Source organism: Rhinopithecus bieti, unplaced genomic scaffold (assembly GCF_001698545.2).
Source record: "Rhinopithecus bieti isolate Rb0 unplaced genomic scaffold, ASM169854v2 scaffold_28987, whole genome shotgun sequence".
In the NCBI taxonomy this organism is placed as follows: domain Eukaryota; kingdom Metazoa; phylum Chordata; class Mammalia; order Primates; family Cercopithecidae; genus Rhinopithecus; species Rhinopithecus bieti.
The window spans coordinates 45,642-64,320 of NW_016812958.1; the positions used below are offsets into that span (position 1 = coordinate 45,642).

The 18,679-nt window shown below is 39.9% G+C and overlaps 1 protein-coding gene across 1 annotated transcript in view; it reads left to right on the forward strand.

Moving 5' to 3' along the window:
- Window positions 1–1,538: 1,538 nt before the first annotated feature.
- Window positions 1,539–18,679, forward strand: part of MME (membrane metalloendopeptidase) — a 91,017-nt gene continuing 73,876 nt past the window's right edge. Inside the window, 3 exon segments of the mRNA XM_017847381.1 lie at window positions 1,539–1,971; window positions 5,651–5,820; window positions 6,542–6,577. Of these exon segments, the coding sequence (XP_017702870.1) occupies window positions 5,661–5,820; window positions 6,542–6,577 (196 nt within the window). The 5' untranslated portion in view covers window positions 1,539–1,971; window positions 5,651–5,660.

Sequence of the window (18,679 nt, forward strand, 5' to 3'; positions counted from 1 at the left end):
AACTACCTTTTCTCCTTGCTTTTCAGCTTTCTCTCCTATGAAAAATATGGAAAATGTTTTAGTACAAGGGGACCCTCTCAAGCAGTAAATCATTTTGATATTAAAAACAGATGATTGCAAACCCAATTTTACTTCAGTACGAGTTCCGCAGGGGAGTGTGAGTATGTGTGTGTGTGTGTGTCTGTAATTACATGTGATTCAAAAGAGGAAAGGGATCAGTATTAAAGGTACTTGTATACTAGAAGCAAAGAAAAAAGCAAGTTTAGTTCCTCAGAGCTCCTTGTTAATTATAGCTGCTAAAGGTAGCTTTTACAAAGAAACTGCCTTTGTGCCAAAAGTAGTTATTTCCTTGTTTGTATTTATCCCTTTGAGAAGGAATCGCTGTGTCTTGAGTGAAAGGGGTGCTCTGCTTGCCAGCATTAAACTGATGAGGGTCCAGGTGCATGACGGATGATTTCAGTAGGTAGAGCAGACACACTTTAGTTTTATTTCTCTCTTTCTCACACCCCACACTCAACCTCCGATGTATACACGTTACAAGATTCCCTGGAGTCAGGAGGTGGGAGCGGAGAGTTTCAGTACAGATCTTGACATCAGAGTACTCCGACCAAGAAAAAGAAAGAAAAAGGGAAACGAGGTGGAAAAAGCAGGAGCAAGGAAAGAAAGAAGGAAAAGCGGAGGGCCACTAAGAAAAAAGAAAACGAAGGATGGAGGGAGAGAGGAAATTTAAGTGAAGAAGGAAGGAAGCTTGGATTCAGGGAGGAAAGGGAGCGAGAAAGAGAGCGAAAGAAGAGCGTGAGAAGAGGCAAGCATTACAGTCTCCGGTTCACAGGAGAGAGATGGAGCCCTCATCAGCACTAGAGAGTCCCAAAGAGCCAGTGTATTGTTTTCTTGAAAGCCCCGAAGCTAAGCAATTCCGAAAACGTTTAGCAAAGCCCTTTTGGGAATGGTGAGATGACGGGTGGGGAAGATAGGACATTTTTTTCATTGCCACCGCCCCCCCGTCCCCCCTCCCCCGCCCGTCTCTCGGCCCCTCACAATGAGTACTGATTGGGAGACCTACGGAAATCATTCAGGTCACCCGGGAACTCCCTCTCGCTGGTCCTGCGCGGCAGCCGGGTGCAGGGGTGGCAGGGGGCGGGTGGGGCGGGGGGGCCGTGAGAGCGCAGAGACGCGCGGGGCGCGGAGATGTGCAAGTGGCGAAGCTTGACCGAGCGCAGACTGGAGCAGCCGCCTAACTCCTGGCGCGGGATCTGCTGAGAGGTCACGGTGAGTCTCTGCGGGTGCGGGTAGGAGGGATGCCGAGGTGCCTCGTCGCCCCCCGGCCCGGGAGGAGGCGGGTCCGGAACCTCCCCCTAGTCCGGCCTCAGCCCGGAGCCCGCGCGCCTTGGGCGGATGCACCGATTGAGCGGCGCTCGGCGGGGCACCCAGCCAGCCAGTGCCACCCGGCCCCGCGCGCTCATTGGTCGGGATGTGTCGGCTCAGCAGCCTCCAACTTCTCCCGAATCCCACTGGTGAGTCCCAGGAGAGCGAGCTGAGGGAGAAAGGTCCAAAGGGCGCGAGCGCCCAGGGCGCTGGGAGCCCGTGGGACGGGCACGGGGAGGGCAGAGCCAGCCGAGAGGAGTTGCTGCCGGGAGGTGCGCTGAGCAGGGTCCGCAGCTAAGGTCCGGCGCGATCGGAGCGCCCAGGACCCTGCGGCCGTGGAGGAGGCGTGCCCTGGGAAGGAGCCACTACTGGGACCTGAAGAGTGAGGGGAGGGAGAGGGGCCCGGAGGTTGACCTGGAGGAGGGCTCTGGAAGTCACGTCAGGTTGACTCTTCGGGTTCATTTCCATAGTTCCCTGCGGCCTCTGCCTCGGGGAATTATGTTTGGTTACCGAGATCCGCTCTACCAGATTGCACCGGGGCTGATTTGGGGGCTGGGAATTTGCCATTCTGCTGTACAGACACTGAATTTTTTTTTTAAAAGCAAGGTTTGTTTTCATTTTGGTTTCTGTCGGATTTTCTCATTTGTAACTCACTTTTCTATTTTTACTTTTCTTAACCGGAAGATCTTTTCATTATCCCACCTCTTCATCTTGCTTTTAACCTGATTTCCTATTACATAATTTATGCTTAAATCTCACAAGGGTTGGTCGGTGCGGGGTTGGGGTGTCCTTTTGTAGATGAAAGTTTAAGACTTCTTACTTAACTGATTTTAATCTGTTTGTACTGTTTCAAAATAAGGGTAATTGCAATCAAATATCCCTCTTTAGCCTCTTGATCAAGTCGATTCCTCCCCCATGTATGATTCGAATGACAGTTTTATTAAACTGAAAACTAGTACCTTACTTGCAGCGTCAGCATTTGGAAACTGCTTATCGGCAAATCGACTGTATGAAGCCGTGTAACTTCATGCCCTGCCATTTTTGTGGGTTCCAGCACTTTAAAAAATTGGTAATTTCTTGGACTTAACGCTGTGTCTTTGGTTGTAGAGCAGCACTAACCAGGAGAGTAACATAGTTGGCACTTTGTGTCCAGAACTCCGTATTTCAGGCTGGGAAACACGTAATTAATGTCTGGGAAACAAGAAGATGATTTATCCTGAGTACCTCTGTCCTCAGCTTCTGCAGACACAGTCTAAATATGCAAACTGTTTCTCCTTCTTCCTGTGCCTCAGTTTCCATAATACAAACTGTAATTGCAAAGCACAGCTTCAGGAACCTGCAGATATAAGTTAATGTTATAATGTACTATGAAGATGAAAATTGCTTAGCTAAGTCTAAGTCTGTAAGTCTATGAGGTTTCCTTTTTAACAAATCTGTTATTCAGGTTTCCTGCTTTGACTATCTGATATAGTTATGCTTATGCTCAGCTGGTATAAGAATTGCTGCTTTACATTGCTTTGAAATTCAGCTTACACTTAAAATAGTAATTTATTCTCTTGGTAATGTCGAGCTGAAGTTTGCAGGTTCTTGTTATCTTAGACCTCGTAATTCTCTATTCTCGTCTGTGGCAGTGTCCACTTTTCCGTTTAAACTTTTTATTTAACACATCTTCAGTTGAAGTGAAATATTTTAAGAATACAGGTGTGTTTTTGCATACCCTGCTTTACATGGGATTACAAGCATCAACTTTTTTTTTATTATTATTCTTTTGTTTACTTGTCCCCCTTACTCTTCTCTTAAATGAGATTGGGTGTGGTTAAGTTGGATATTCAGGTATCTGGGGGTTAGTCATATGCTCCACAGTGAGATTCCAGATACTGTCCCCTGATTTCTTAAAGAAAAATAGTGAACCTTCCAGAATTAACTGGAAATGAATGACAAAGTTAATTAGGAGATTAAACTTGCATCATAGCTGCTTTCGCTCAATGCTTTTGAAAAAACGTTACTAAGAGCAAAAGACTTCCTTTAAGAATTTACAGAGCATTTACAAGAGGGGGAGATGGAGGAAGACCTTGTAGATTATTCAAAGATTATATTGTTTTGATGCAGCTTCTCTCACTGTCTTCATTTCTCTGTAACTGTTTCGGCAAACTTAGGTGCTGAACCATTAAGAGCCCAGCTGCTTCAGTACACAGTCTTAAGGGTAAGGAGAAGCCAAGGGAAAGTAACTTACAGGGAGAAACAAATGCTTATCCACTAGTTTTACTACACCACAAGGCATGGAGTTGCCACAGAGCACCTGTAATTTAGCCCTGAGGCTGCCCTGGTTCACCTCTTCACTTTACAGGGACAGTGACTGCCATTTCTAAGGAAGAACTAAAAAAACAAACAAACAACAAAAAACGTCATTTTGTACCAGTAAAACATTTCTCTACATTGCCTTCTGAAATATGCAGGGGAACAATATTCAGGAAAGGGAAATACTTTAGCAAATGTGCTTAATATTCAGATGTTCTTTAGGACAGTCATGAAACATGGGGAGACTGGGAGACTTATTATTGTTTACCTCTCTGTAAGGTGTCCAAAGTATTATTAAATTTGTTCCCATCTTTTATTTGCCCAACCAATACACTATTAAAATAGGACTACAATCAATGCAATTCCATATCATAACCCCAGGGGTGGTGAGACTAAGCCAGCATGCCTTACATAACCATTAAGTAAGACATTTTAACATTCAGATACATTACATTCCACTTTTATTGAGCAGACACAGTTTTCATTGTCTAATAAAATATTTTTATTTGATAGTCTGTCCTTGCTTATAGCCTCATGTAATCAAGGGGACAGCATGTTTAAGACTTTGTATCCAGAACCTTAAGGTCTAGTTGTGGTTCGCTTATTAATAATTCACTGGGAAGGGTAATTTCTAGTTTTCTGCTGGGTCTCCCCACCACACTTCAAATGTAAAATATGTTTCTTCTTTCTCCTATGCCTCAGTTTCCACAAAACACACCTTTAGAGAATTGTGTGTATTCAACAAAGATCTTTAACTATAAGAGCATTTCTGAGCCGTCCCCGCATCCAGGGACCAAATTCTCAGAGCAGTTTGTATTGAGCTATAAACAGCTAATCTGTCAGTTTAAGATGTTCTTTTATACAGTCATGCAGCAAAATGGAAATTGTGTGTTCTAATCCTTGGAAACAGACTGATAAACTGTCACTAGGCCCCTGATAAAGTTTAATATTTAGGCTTATACCCTCTTATTTTTCCCCCTAAATTTCTACAATAAGATCTAAATTAGCTTTTACTGCATGATGATACAGCTTTATTTTCAACAATGACCGAGTGTGTTCTTTCCAAAGAATATTGACTCGTTGTGTAGTCTTAAACACATTGTCTGACTTCTCTGTGCCCCAGTTTCCCAATTCTTTATTCTCTTCTGTGGCAGTGTCCACTTTTTGGTTTAAAGTTGTTAACAAATCTCCAGTTGAGGTGAAAGATTTTAAGAATACAGGTATGTTTTTGCATACCCTGCTTTACACAGGACTGCAAGTATCAACTTGGTAACTTTTTGTATTGTTTTGTTTACTTGTCCCTTTTACTCCCCTCTTAAATGGGATTGGGTGTGGTTAAGCTGGATATTCAGGTATCTTTTGGTACAGTGAGTGACCATTTTCAGAATGTTGTCTAACCAGTTAATAGATACCAGTATCAGTAGTAGTAGTAATTTTGAACTGTAAAAATAAAAGTTGTCTTTATGACTAAAATAAACTACCTCATGTGTTCATTCCTTTTGGTGTTTATCTATATTAATATTTCAAGTTATTGCTTAGTCAAAACCTCAAGGTATTAGTCATTGGTTTTTGAGCTTATAAAGAAAGCCACTGGAGCAAGATATAAAATTAACCTTTGATGTTAGTCCAGAGTTCAAAAGGGTGAGTTTAAAACTTTCTTAATGGTAGTATAGCAATTATTTGCTTAAAAACTGCTGAATTAATCCTACTTGAGTATTTAACCAAGTCTTACTGTCTAATTTTGCTGAGATTTTCAGTGATATATCAAAACAAAACAAAACAACAGCAACAAAAAACAAAAGGTTGTGACTGAGACCTGTCGAATTCATTTGACTCTATATTCTTTGCATTCAGCAACAAAATTTTGACTTCTTAACAGCAAAATCATATTTCTATTTTAAAATGACTGAACCTTTTTACTTTTATCCAGTCACATTACGCATTTGGACATTTTCTTTTTTATCATTAGCATTTTCATTTTTTGCAGATTTTAGGTGATGGGCAGATCAGAAAGTCAGATGGATATAACTGATATCAATACTCCAAAACCAAAGAAGAAACAGCGATGGACCCCGCTGGAGATCAGCCTCTCGGTCCTTGTCCTGCTCCTCACCATCATAGCTGTGACAATGATCGCGCTCTATGCAACCTACGATGGTGAGTTACTCCCACACCTGTGCATCCATAAATGCAAAAGAGAAGGAAATCTTCCTCCATGCTTTTACCGTCTATCTAACAAATGTGTTAGGGATAGAGGCACTTAAAGACTGACAAAGAGATTCATTTAAAAAATGTAACATCAGTATGTCAAAACAGTTAACTTTGAAGTACAGTGCCTTTTATGTTTGAGCTGTTATTAATTGCAAGTATATTTAGTGTGCTCGTGCTTACTTATGAGGAATCTCAAGTATGGTTTTATTTGATTAAAATATACACAATTTTATGGCCAGCTTTAGTAACAGTCATTAGTCAGTTTTTGTTGTGTCATTGAAATTCTAAAGGGCTTCACAGGAATTTAACAAATTTAATTTGAGTCTTGGAAGTTTTTCAAAACTAGGATTAAAAAAGATTGATTGTTTAATGGTTAAAAAAAATGATTACCAAGCAAAAACAACTGATTATTTCAATTTAATAGGCCTAGAGCTTAGTTGGTAGAGAAGATATAATAACACATTTTCTTCATAATCAAAATTTTAAATTTAGATTTTACCTATTTTATTTTCTTATATATTTTCTAACCACTGGCAATGATATATAATGCTCAGTTTTAGTTCTTGCTTTAAGAAATTGCTTATTTATCGGCAGTTTTAAAAGAACAAAAGAAAACAAATTTAAAATGTGCGTTGCCAGTATTTATGCATATTGTCTCCTTTTCTAGATGGTATTTGCAAGTCATCAGACTGCATAAAATCAGGTAAGAAATGGTTTTTACATGTAATAGTTATACAACTGATGTATAATATCGAAAATTAAATGCTAATCTTAGTTTGCTTTGTTTACACTTTTATTCATTATAGATCAATTATTTATGTGTCTGGCTCTATAATCAAGGGAAATAAAATTATATTTAAGTAGTAGATTAATTAACTTGTCTACTGTGAAAAATATATTACTATTTTCAGCCCTGGGCTGTATAGCAGAGCAATAGAAAACTATTTCTTTATTTGTATGGAGCTTGCCATGCAGTTGAAGAAAGAAAATGGACACATATGAAATGGCAAGCATTGTATCATTGTGTTAAATTTCTCAATGCACCTCACTAGGTGGGTGAGAAGAAAGGAGTGAGATGTAGCATGTAAATCTAGATGGAGAAGTTAAAATTTGGGAAGAAACTTCTTTTTTTTTTTTTTTTTTTTGAAGACAGGGTCTCACTCTGTTGCCCAGGCTGGAGTGCAGTGACATGACCTCAGCTTACTGCAACCTCTGCCTCCCAGGTTCAAGGGATTCCCCTGCCTCAGCCTCCCAAGTAGCTGGGACTACAGGTGCCCACCACCACGCCTGGCTAATTTTTGTATTTTTAGGAGAGACGGGGTTTCACCATATTGGTCAGGCTGGTCTCGAACTCCTGACCTCAGGTGATCTGCCTGCCTTGGCCTCCCAAAATGCTGGGATTACAGGCATGAGCCACTGCAGCCAGCCTTAAACTTGGGAAGAACCTTGAAGTAGGGCTGGAATTTAGATGTGGCAGTGCAGAAGAGGGAATTCCAAACACAACAGAAGTAAACTATGTTATTGAGAAGTAGTAAAAATGTACGCATGATAGAAGGGCACATTGTGGAGAACCTTGAAAATCCGTGTTTAGCCTTGATATTGTAATACAGGAGAAACAGATATTTTTGAACAGAGGAGTGACCAGGCCAAAGGTGAAAGACGATTCCGGGAATGGGAGGGATGGATTGAGTGAAAAGGAGGGCAGGCAGGTGGGGGCTGCATCTGTACTCCAAGTGTAAGCTGAAGAGGTTGGCCTGTGGTGAGATAAGGTGCTATTGAGATAATATGGAGGGAGAATTGGATGACTCAATAGAACTGACTTGCTAAATAAAATGAATGAGTTGAGAGTGATGCCAAGTTTTAAAATCCAAGGGACTAAAGAGAATGGTGGCAGCCCACACAGAAAGAGAGAGGTTATGAGGTGGATGTAGATGTGTTTGGTCTAAGCCATGGGTAACAGCCCCATGAGAATAGACAGCAGGAAGATAGAGGTGAAGTTCAAGAAACTGGAATATGAATTTGGGATCTGTCAGTTTAAGAGTGATAGTGGAAGCCTTGGGAGTATTTGAGTTCTCAAAAGAAGAGAAGAGGTTCAAGGGCTAAACTTAAAACAACATCAATGATTCGAAGAGAAGAAAAATAAGTCAGAGCAGAAAACAGAGAAGTGTATGGAGCTATATAAATCCCATCAATTAGAGTGTGGTGAAAATGGAAGTATTTCTTCTTTCATCAAGAAGAAGGAAGGTGGTAGCTGAGGGCAGCACTTTGGGATATGAACACAATGTTTGTGGCCTTTAACAAGAGATTCTAAACCTCCTTTCTAACATCTATGTGTCTTATAAGAGATAAATAAACTGTCCCAAATAATCTGAACCATTTTCTGCTGGATTTTTTTATTCTATCTATTTATTTATTTATTTATTTATTTATTTATTTATTTATTTATTGAGGCAGGGTCTTGCTCTGTCACCCAGGCTGGAGTGTAGTGGTGTGATCACAGCTCACTGTAACCTTGATCTCCTGGGTTCAAGGCATCCTCCCACCTAAGCCTCCTGAGTAGCTGGGACTATAGGCACCTGCCACCATTCCCGGCTACGTTGTTTTTTTTTTGTTTAAGTTTTTTTTGTAGAGACAGGGTCTCTCTATGTTGCCCAGGCTTGGTTTTGAACTCCTGAGATCAAGCAGTCCTCCTACTTGTCTTCCCAAAGTGCTGGGATTACAGGCATGAGCCACTGCACCCAGTCTTGGATATTCTTTACATGAATTTTTGTTATTCACTGAACTTTGCAAAAGAATGACGGGAAAATATCTGGCAATTCTAGGTTATAGTCTAATGTCCTGAATCTATGCTCTTTGCTTTTTTTGTGTGTTGTTTTTTGATGTTTTATTTTGCTCTGGGTCACAAGTGCAATGGCCAGACACCCTGAGATGTGATGTGGGGAGCATGAGGGAAACTTGATTTAGATGTTAGCCATTTGCTCCTCAACATGGTGCGTTTTTCTCAAAAATAAAGTTTCTTTATTCCCCAGGGAAATGACTGCACAGGTACCTTGGCTGGGGGATCTCTGTGGTCACGTGCGAAAGTCAGCATGTGTCCAAGTTGTCAAAGTTAACATTTACTTCCTCCCTGGATCCTCCTATGCTTCCTCTCTCTACCAGCTACCCTATTACATGCTCAGGCTGTCCTGTTTTGGGAAACTTCCACTCACATATTGACTACTGAGGGTTAGTTCGTCTATCTACATACAACACACTTGACATGTCTCTTTGGTGTCTTAATCTATAGGTTCTCTCTTCTCTCACTATTTTTCTTTTTTCTCTTCTTTTCCTTGAATTTTATTTTTGAAGAAACTGGATTTTTTGACTAGGTAGGCATGTTTTTATAAACGACAAGTGATTTTGCCTCAGAGATCTAGGCAGGTTTTTCTTCCCAAGGAGCAATGTGACATTCAGAATCTGGAATCTTAAATGTGACTTAATGTTTCGAGATATGGTTTTTAAATAGTGTTTGGCAAGTCTCAACTCACTAAAATGTATTTAACCTGTATCCTTTAATTGCAGCTTAGAAATCAAACCAAATGTATAACACCATGCAGAATATATTTTGGCAGAGAAATGTATACAATAGAAATAACTTCAGTGGGAAACAAAGTTCCTGTATAGCTATGTATTTTTCTTCATTCTGCTCTGTTGGTTCACAAGCCATTAGAATACTTGTTCACATTGGTAGTTACTGTTCTTCCTAGGAGAATAAATAAGATGACACACAGCCTCATGGATACACTCTTCATACTCATAAACACACACACACACACACACACACACACACACACACACACACAGAGTCTTCTGCTGGTTAGGAAATCTTTTCTGCCACAGAAAAATACAACTATTTCTTTTAGAAGTTGTTGCAAATTAGGAAAACCCTAGAGGAAATCTTGGATAAAAGCAAGTATTAAAGAAGACTGACAAGAGTAGACTGGATGGAAAGAAAAAGAAATAAGAAAAGAGAAGGCTGGGTGCAGTGGCTCACGCCTGTAATCCCAGCACTTTGGGAGGCTGAGGCGGGCAGATCACCTGAGGTTGGGAGTTCAAGACCAGTCTGACCAACATGGAGAAATCCCATCTCTACTAAAAATGCAAAATTAGCCGTCTGTGGTGGTACATGCCTGTAACCAAAGCTATTCAGGAGGCTGAGGCAGGAGAATCACTTGAATCTGGGAGGCAGATGTTGTGGTGAGCCTAGATAGCCCCATTGCACCATAGCCTGGGCAACAAGAGTGAAACTCCATCTGAAAAAAAAGAAAGAGAGAGAGAGAGAGAGAGAGAGAGAGAGAGAGAGAGAGAGAGAGAGAGAGAGAGAGAAAGAAAGAAAGATGAAAAGAGAGATGTTGAAAAAAATATAAAATATCTTACTAGCACGTCTATAGGTCACTTTAAGAGAGTGGGGGGTTCAAACCTGAGCTCAGAAATTCTTGAGAATGGGAAAACGAAGTATTGACACTCAGGGTGCTTACATTATGTGAAAGATGGCCCCAACTTGAACCTTTCTCCCAGTGGAAAGGAACGTCACAGCAAATGGACTTTTCTCTTTGATCCTTTGAAGTCAAGGAATAGAAGTCAAGCCGTACCAAGACAGAAGTAAAATATTGCAGAAGGCTGTTTCAAATCTGTTTGGTGTTACGTATTTTAAATCTGAGCATCTAGGATTTAAATATTTATGATGTACATAAGATGATGTTTATGTATACTTTAAATTAACTTGCCTATATGTGTAATGCTTCAGTATAAAAGATTACACCAGACCTAAAGTAAAACAAATACCATTTAAGAAATAACATCTTAAGGCAGAGATCAAAATGCTTCAAAGTATTATTCATCACTTATTTTCCCTATAAAGTTGTCAAAAACTTAGAGTTATAGAACTTGTATGTGATTTTGCAGACTTTTCCATATAAATCTAAATCCTGAAACTGACTTCCATTGCATTGTAACCTTCCTAACTCAACTTTCAAGGAATCTTAGGCTTTAAATCAGGGTTTCTCAACTCACTATTGATATTTACTGTGCTGGAATTATTCTTTGTTGTGGGTGTTATTCTGTGTATTATAGGATATTTAGCAGCATCCCTGGCCTCTACCAACTAGATGTCCAGTAGCAGTCCTCTCCTAGTTGTGACAACCAAAAAATGTCTCTAGCCATTACTAAATGTCCCCTGCAGGCAGCACAGTCACTTGTGACTGGGTACCACTGGTTTAAATGGCCTCAAGATGTATCAATGCGTCCCTCTTAATGGTAGGCAGGATAATGGCCTTTCAAAGATATTCACATTCAATTCCCAGAGCCCCTGAATATGTTGCCTTACATGACAGCATGCCTGTAATTCCAGCACTTTGGGAGGCCAAGGCAGGTGGATCACTTGAGGTCAGGAGTTCAAGACCAGCCTGACCAACATGGTGAAACCCCATCTCTACTAAAAATTCAAAAATCCGGGCATGATGGCACGCGCCTGTAATCCCAGAGGGAGGAGAATTGCTTGAACCTGGGAGGCAAAGGTTGCAGCAAGCCAGGATTGCACCACTGCACTCCAGCCTGGACGACAAAGCAAGACTCCAAAATAAAAAAAAAAAAAGACAACAGAGATTTGAGGTGTCCGCAAAAGCATGTTAGAAGTGTGGTCCTAAATTATCCAGAGAGCAGAGAAGCCAAGTTAAGATGTGATCGATACAGTTTACAAGAGAGAGTGGGACCACCTCCACCTGTGTAGTCACGCAGGTTGTACACTGCATATTTGTCGATGGCAGCCTTGACAGACAGGCTTGTGGAACATCAAGACCTGGATGAAACACCTCTCAGGACTGTCCACTCCTTTTATTTTAATTCTGCACGTATCAAGAAAATTTTTGATGATTATTTAATTATTAATACAAGGAGAGGTGGCATTCTGTTACTTGAAAGATATTTTCAGTATGGTGAGGTAATGCACAGCAGTCCCGCTCTTATCCTCTGAGGATCCCCAAGATCTCAGTGGATGCCTGACACTGGACTGAACCAGTACTGAACCCTATATATGCTATTTTTTTATATATATACCTATGATATAGTTGAATTTATAAATTAGACATAGAGATTAATAACAATAATTAATAAAAAATTGAACAATTATGACACTATTCCACTATTCTTATGGTTTGGGGCCATTATTAAGTAAAATAGGGTTACTTGAACACAAACACTATCATCCTGCAACAGTTGATATGATAATAATAGAGAAGGCTCCTTCATGACTTTCATCACACTACTCAGAATGGTGCGTGATTTAAGACATATGAGTTGTCTGTTTCTGGAATTTTCTATTTAATATATTGGACTGTAGTTGATCTTGGGTAACTGAAACCATGGAAAGTGAAACCACAGATAAGGGGGAGACTACTGTATGCACATGCCGATTTAATGATCAGATTTGTGTGCTTTGAGCTATGACCCTTGAACTCAAATGAAACTTGCAAATGTCTGCAAGGGCCATATCATGGTGATGCCCTAGGTGGATGTATCTTGGCAACAGCTGGCCTTTTCCTGGCTGCAACAAGGCATCTCTGCTTTCTTGCCTGTTAACACCTTGAAACCTCCATGAAGAAAAACAGCACAATTAGGTAAATACAGGAAGGACTGACGGCTACCTCATGGGGGCTGCTGGCCCTGTAGCAACCTTTCAGTGTAGGAAATGAGGCTATTTCGCTATGTGATTAAGTTTGGAAAAAATCTTTCATGGAATAAGAAAGCAGCAGACATCTTAGTATGAAGACCACTGAAGCACACCTTTGTTAATTTAAATGTGGCATGTGACAATTTGTTTTGGGTGGCTTCCCTGGCACAATTCTCGTGAAAATGGTATAGGGATATTACCTTACATTTATCCGGTCAAAATTAGCATCTTTCAATCAAATCCTTTCCAAGAAAGGGAATCAATTATATGATAAATATACAAATATATAACATGTGTTTTTACTCTCCAGGGAAATTTTAAGCAAATAGTACATCATCATTTTTTAAATGAATGGTCAAGAAATTGAAAACATACATAAGTTGAATTAAGCAGTTGAAGGAAAAGAAAATTAGCAATGCCTGGTAAGCTAAGTGGTACTCCAAAGATTTATTTTATAGCTACGGAAATTATCTACATGTAAAGGGGGTGGATACAAACTAGCTTAGGTTGGGGTGAGAACCCTGGTTTGACATTTAACATTTTAGAATAAGAGACATAGAAAAATTCCTCTGTAGTTGAAGGATCCTGCTTTGTCCTACTCATAAGCAAATCCCTGGGGTGTAGCAAGGTGCTTTCTGGTAAACCTTTGATATAATATGAAGCTCAAGTTGATAAAATAGATTAATTGAAGTAAATTGAAAATACAGAATTTTAAAACTGTAAGGAGAATGTTGCACAAACATTTGAATCCTGTAAATTTTCATTCTTTAAGACCATTCAGAAAAGGAGATTTTGTCGGGGCCTGGTAGTGACTTGTTTTGATCCTATTTCTGAACTGACTGAAAACTAGAATACATTCTTTCTGTTCAAAACATCCTAGAAGGGCCACATATTAGTCAGCCCTTCTCCAGAGAACAGAACCAATGGTCTATATATATAAAGTCTCAATATCCAAAGGCTCAAGAACCTGAAGTTCTGATGTCTGAGAACAGGAGAAGGTGGATGTCCCAGTTCCAGAAAAAACAGAGAATTTCTTCTCCCGCTGCCTTTTGTTTTATCTGGGCCCTCAGCAGATTGGATGATGCTCAGCCACAATGGCGGTTGAGTGTGGGTCTTCTCTACTCCATCCACTGATTCAGATGCCACTCTCTTCCATAAACACCCTCACGGATGCACCCAGAAATAATGCTTTAGAAATAATGCTTTACCAGCTATCTGGGTATCTCTTAACCTGGTCAAGCTGACACCTAAAATTAACCACCACAGGATACAATGAAAAAGATAGTTCCAACCGGGAGTGAGGATGTGGAGAAACGGAACCATCACTCATTAATGGTGGGAATGTACATTTTAGTACACCTGGATCAACATGTTAGAAACATTTTGGAAAACAGTTCGACACTTTTTACAAAATGTTGAATATATACTTTCCAGACAACCCAGCAATTCTACTCCTAGGTATTACTTAAAATAAATGAAAACACATATCATCACAAAGACTTCTTTGTGATTGTTCATTACAGCATTATTTATAAAAGCCAAAATATGGAAACATTCCAAATGTGTATAAACAGGTGAATAAACAAAATGCCATATAGCTATGAACTATGATATCACACAGCAATAAAAAGGAGCAAACTACTGTTATGTGCAATGGTATAGATGAACATCAAAAATATTATGCTAAGTGAAATAAGCCAGACACAAACTGCATATTGTAAAATTCAATTTGTATGAAATTTCTAAAAGAGGAAAAACTATAGAGGCAGAAGACAAATATTGATAGCCTGAGGCTGGAGATGAAGCAGGGATTGGCTGCAAATGGGCATAAGGGGACTTCTGGGGGTAATGGAAGTGTTCTAAAATTGGACTGTGACAGATTCTCAGCCTTTTGGCTAAAGATCAAGTGTAAATTGGATTATGGTGATGGTTGCACAACTGTATAAATTTACCAAAAATTAATCAGGTGAATTTTATGGTATACCAATTAATAACCCAAAGCTGTTAAAAAAAATAATAAAGTGAAATTTTTTTGTTAACAAAAAAAAAACCCAAAAGGTTAAAAAAAAAAAAAAAAAAAAAAAAAGCAAATGAAAATTCACCTTCATTCTTTCCCTCATCTCTCCAATGTCCATTTTTACATAGTTATCTCATGTTTTGATCTTATGCTTGCTATCATATATTGAGTCCATTGAGCTCCATTTTTGTAGTTTACATGATTATATGTAGTTTTCAATGTCTACCAAATCTTCCCCCAAATAAACTCAAGCTTTTAGTTTGAGTGAACCTCTATGATTTAATTATATTAGCATTATATTGATGAAAAGTCTCTGGAAATAGTAAATCAATTGGGAAGTTAAAATTATTTCAGGATTAGGTGTTGGAAGCCCTGTTTGTACTCCCTGGGGTTTCACTTACAGAGGAAGTCAAAGACATATGTGTCCAGGTGTACCAGCCATCTGGATCAAAGCCAGACCACTTGGTCTACCACAGAGCAGTTAGCAGTTCCTGCTTCTGGAAAAATGTGTTTGTTTTTCACACGGGTGCTGTGAGATGTTTCCCTTTCACCTTAACTGACAGAAAGCCAAGAACCAAGACAGGCGCAGTGGCTCAGGTCTATAATCCCAGCACTTTGGGAGGCTGAGGCAGGTGGCTCACAAGGTCAAGAGTTCACGACCAGCCTGGCCAAGATGGTGAAACCCTGTCTCTACTAAAAATACAAAAATTAGTTGGGCGTAGTGGTGGGCACCTGTAATTCCAGCTACTCGGGAGGCTGAGGCACAAGAATTGCTTGAACCCGGGAGACGGAGTTTGCAGTGAGCTGAGATCTTGCCACTGCACTCCAGCCTGGGTGACAGAGTGAGACTCTGTCTCAAAAAAAAGGAAAGTCAAGAGCCAAATTTGAATTAACTTGAAATTATAGGACTTCTTTGTATAAACTTGCTTCATCAGCTTTATTCCTGTTCCTCTTTTCTTTCTCATACAATGTATATTAGTTTATTTTATGTATCCCTCTAAAGCCACTTTGAATTATTTTAGGAAGAATGTAGGTTAATAATTAGATGAATAGAATATAAATTCCAGCAACAGGTATGTGCAGGAGAAGGGCTGTTAAATTATAAACTTTATTTCAAAGAGATGCAAGTATTATGAGTAACTGAGGTACAATTTTTGGAAGCTTACTGCTTCTTTTTCCACTAAGCCAACTTTTAGCTTGGGAGATCTGGGATGTAAGTTTTGGCCACATCCTGTGTTATTGGTATGTGATCCTAATTAAGTCAGTTCAGCTTTCTGCATTTCATTTTCGTTATCTACAAAATTGGAATTAAAAGTGTCTCATTTTACAGGGAAACAGCAAAGACTAATGACAGCCTATTTCATGTTACACGTCCTTCAGGGAGATACACCATAGGTATAATGAACAGATATGATTCATATAACATCTTAGCTCATGAAAATTACAAATGCACTATTTAAAATTTTTTTATTGAGAACCAAATAAAAATCAAATCAAAAGGCAGTATATTTTTAAAAAGGAAGTTGTAGCCAGAGAGGGTGAGAAAGAAAGAGAGAATGCAGTACATTTTACATATTCTCAAATAAAAATGTGTCATCCTTTATTAACATTTTCTTTGATCACTGTGCTCTGTCTTAGCATGGGGGTGACAGTTCAGGCTTTGAATCAATTAGAATGAGCACGATCAGAAATGAACACTTGAATCTGTGTTTCTTGTAAAGAAAAACGTACCAACGGGGACACCTTAGTTTGCAAACCTAGCTAATCTGCACTCATCCTTGCCATTACCCTTTTTCTCACCTCTGATTAATCCCTAAAAGTAAATAAGTCAGAGGCCTGCATCAGGAGAATGACTAGATCCTTGGTATTCAATGCGTGGTCCGTGGACCAACAACAGCAGCAGCCGCTGAGAATGTGCAAAAATGCAGAGTCTCAGGCCCCGCCTCAGACCTACTGAATCTGCAGCTGCACTTTCAGTAGCCTCTTCAGGTGATCTGTTTGCACAATAAAGTTGAGAAGCACTGAAGAATAGTGATTTTCATATATGGCTGCTTATTACAATGATTTGGGAAGCTTTTGAAACATACCCATACTACTAAACCTTCTACTCTTCCTGGGCACACAAAATTTCCATTTCTTCAGTGGAGTAGTTTCTGTTATGTGTTAGGAGGAAAAGCAATTTAAGTAAATGAATAGATGTTAAGGGATATAGGAATTGCCTGCATATTTGCATTTTTTAAAATAAGGTACATATTGACCAACTGATTGCTTTAACAGGTTCAATTTCAGACTGTGTGCTCAGTGAAGACTTTAAGTTAGAGAGGAGAGACATCGAGCCTGATTTTCTGCTAATCATAGACAAGTTGAACCTGGAATGTCTTCCTAAATTTCCCCAGTGTGATGAAGGCATGATATTTCTGTAGAGACAGTAGCACAACTTTTTTCCTCTTCCATTCATTTATTCATTTATCTTTTCATTAGTTAATTAGTTGTATTTTTTCAATTTTATTTTTCATTTTCTTTTAGAGGCAAGGTCTCCTTGTGTTGCCCAGGCTGACCTCAAGCTCCTGGGCTCAAGCAATCCACACGCCTCAGCCTCCCAAGCAGCTGGGACTACAGGCACATGCCAACATACTTGGCATTCATTTTTTTTTTCTGCAAAAGCATTAATCAAGCACTTTCTAAATGTTGAACACTAGACATTGGAAATATGAACTAAAATACCCCCTGCCCTCAGGAAAATGATAATCTGGTCAGTGTGACAGACATAAACAAAATTACCATATTGTTTGATAAGTGCTATGATGGTGATAAGAAGATTTGTGTGCTATAGGTGCTCTGAGAGAGGCGCACTTAACCAGAGTGGATCTGGGAGTGGGCAGCTAAAGTGATAGCAGTGAGGCCAGGAAAGCAGTCCCACATCACCCACTAAGTTCTGAAGAGTTGGATTGCCCAACCAGTGGGAGCAGGGGAGAGCATGTGCATAGGCTGTATGCAAGATGGAGGCAAGAGCTCAGGGAGTTTAGGACCTACTAGTGGTTCATGATGGCTGGGATGTAGAAGCTATCAAGACATGATACTAGAGAAGTAACCAGGGCCCAGGTCACAAAGGGTCTTATATGCCATGATAAATGGGTTACATTATCTCCTGACATTTATAGAAAATGAATAAAATTTAAATGCCGCAGAGGGCATCTACAGGATTTTAAATAGGGGTGTGGCACTGTCAAGCAAATTGGCTGCTCTCTATCTCACGCCAGGTAAAGTGGAGGCAAAGATTTACCCAAAGAAGGGAATAACATTTCAGTGTCCCTGGTGTGTGAGAGAGCTTGGCAAGACTGAGAAACTGAAAGAATATCTGTAAGGCTGTCATAGAGGGTGTGTATGAAGATATGAGAGTGAAGGCAAGATGGAGAAGTGTTCACTGTTGGCAAAAGAAATAACCAGGAGTTGAATTTTGTAGTCTGTGTTAAAGTGAATGCACTTCCTTCTAGTAGCCGTGGGAAGTCACAGAAGGAATGGTTTTAAATGATGCATGACTTTGTCAGAATTATTGAGAAAGATCACTGTCTAGAAATAAAGAATGACTCTGGGCAGGAAATTGGGCTACTGCACTTATTTGGATGAGTATTATGGTTGCCTGGATTTGAATGGCAACAGTTTTTGTTGTTGTCGCTTGCTGTTGTTTGTTTGTTTTGAGACAGGGTCTCCCTTTGTCAGCCAGGCTGGAGTTCAGTGGCACAGTCACAGCTCACTGCAGCCTCAACTTCCCCAGACTCAGGCGATCCTCCCAACTCAGCCTTCTGAGTAGCTAGGATTATAGGCACGCACCACCATACCCCATAAGTTTTGTAATTTTCTGTAGACATGGGGTTTCACCATGTTGCCCAGGCTGAGAAATGGATAGATTTGAGAAGTATTTACTGGGAAGCAGAATTCATAAGGCACAGTGTTTCTGTAAATAGGTGAGCTTGTGAAGGGGAAGTGAGGAGAAGGTAACTCAAGTTTCTGACTTGGTAAATCGGTTGATAAGTCAGCCATTCACCAAGCTAGGGAACACTGAAGCAGAGCTTATTGGGTAA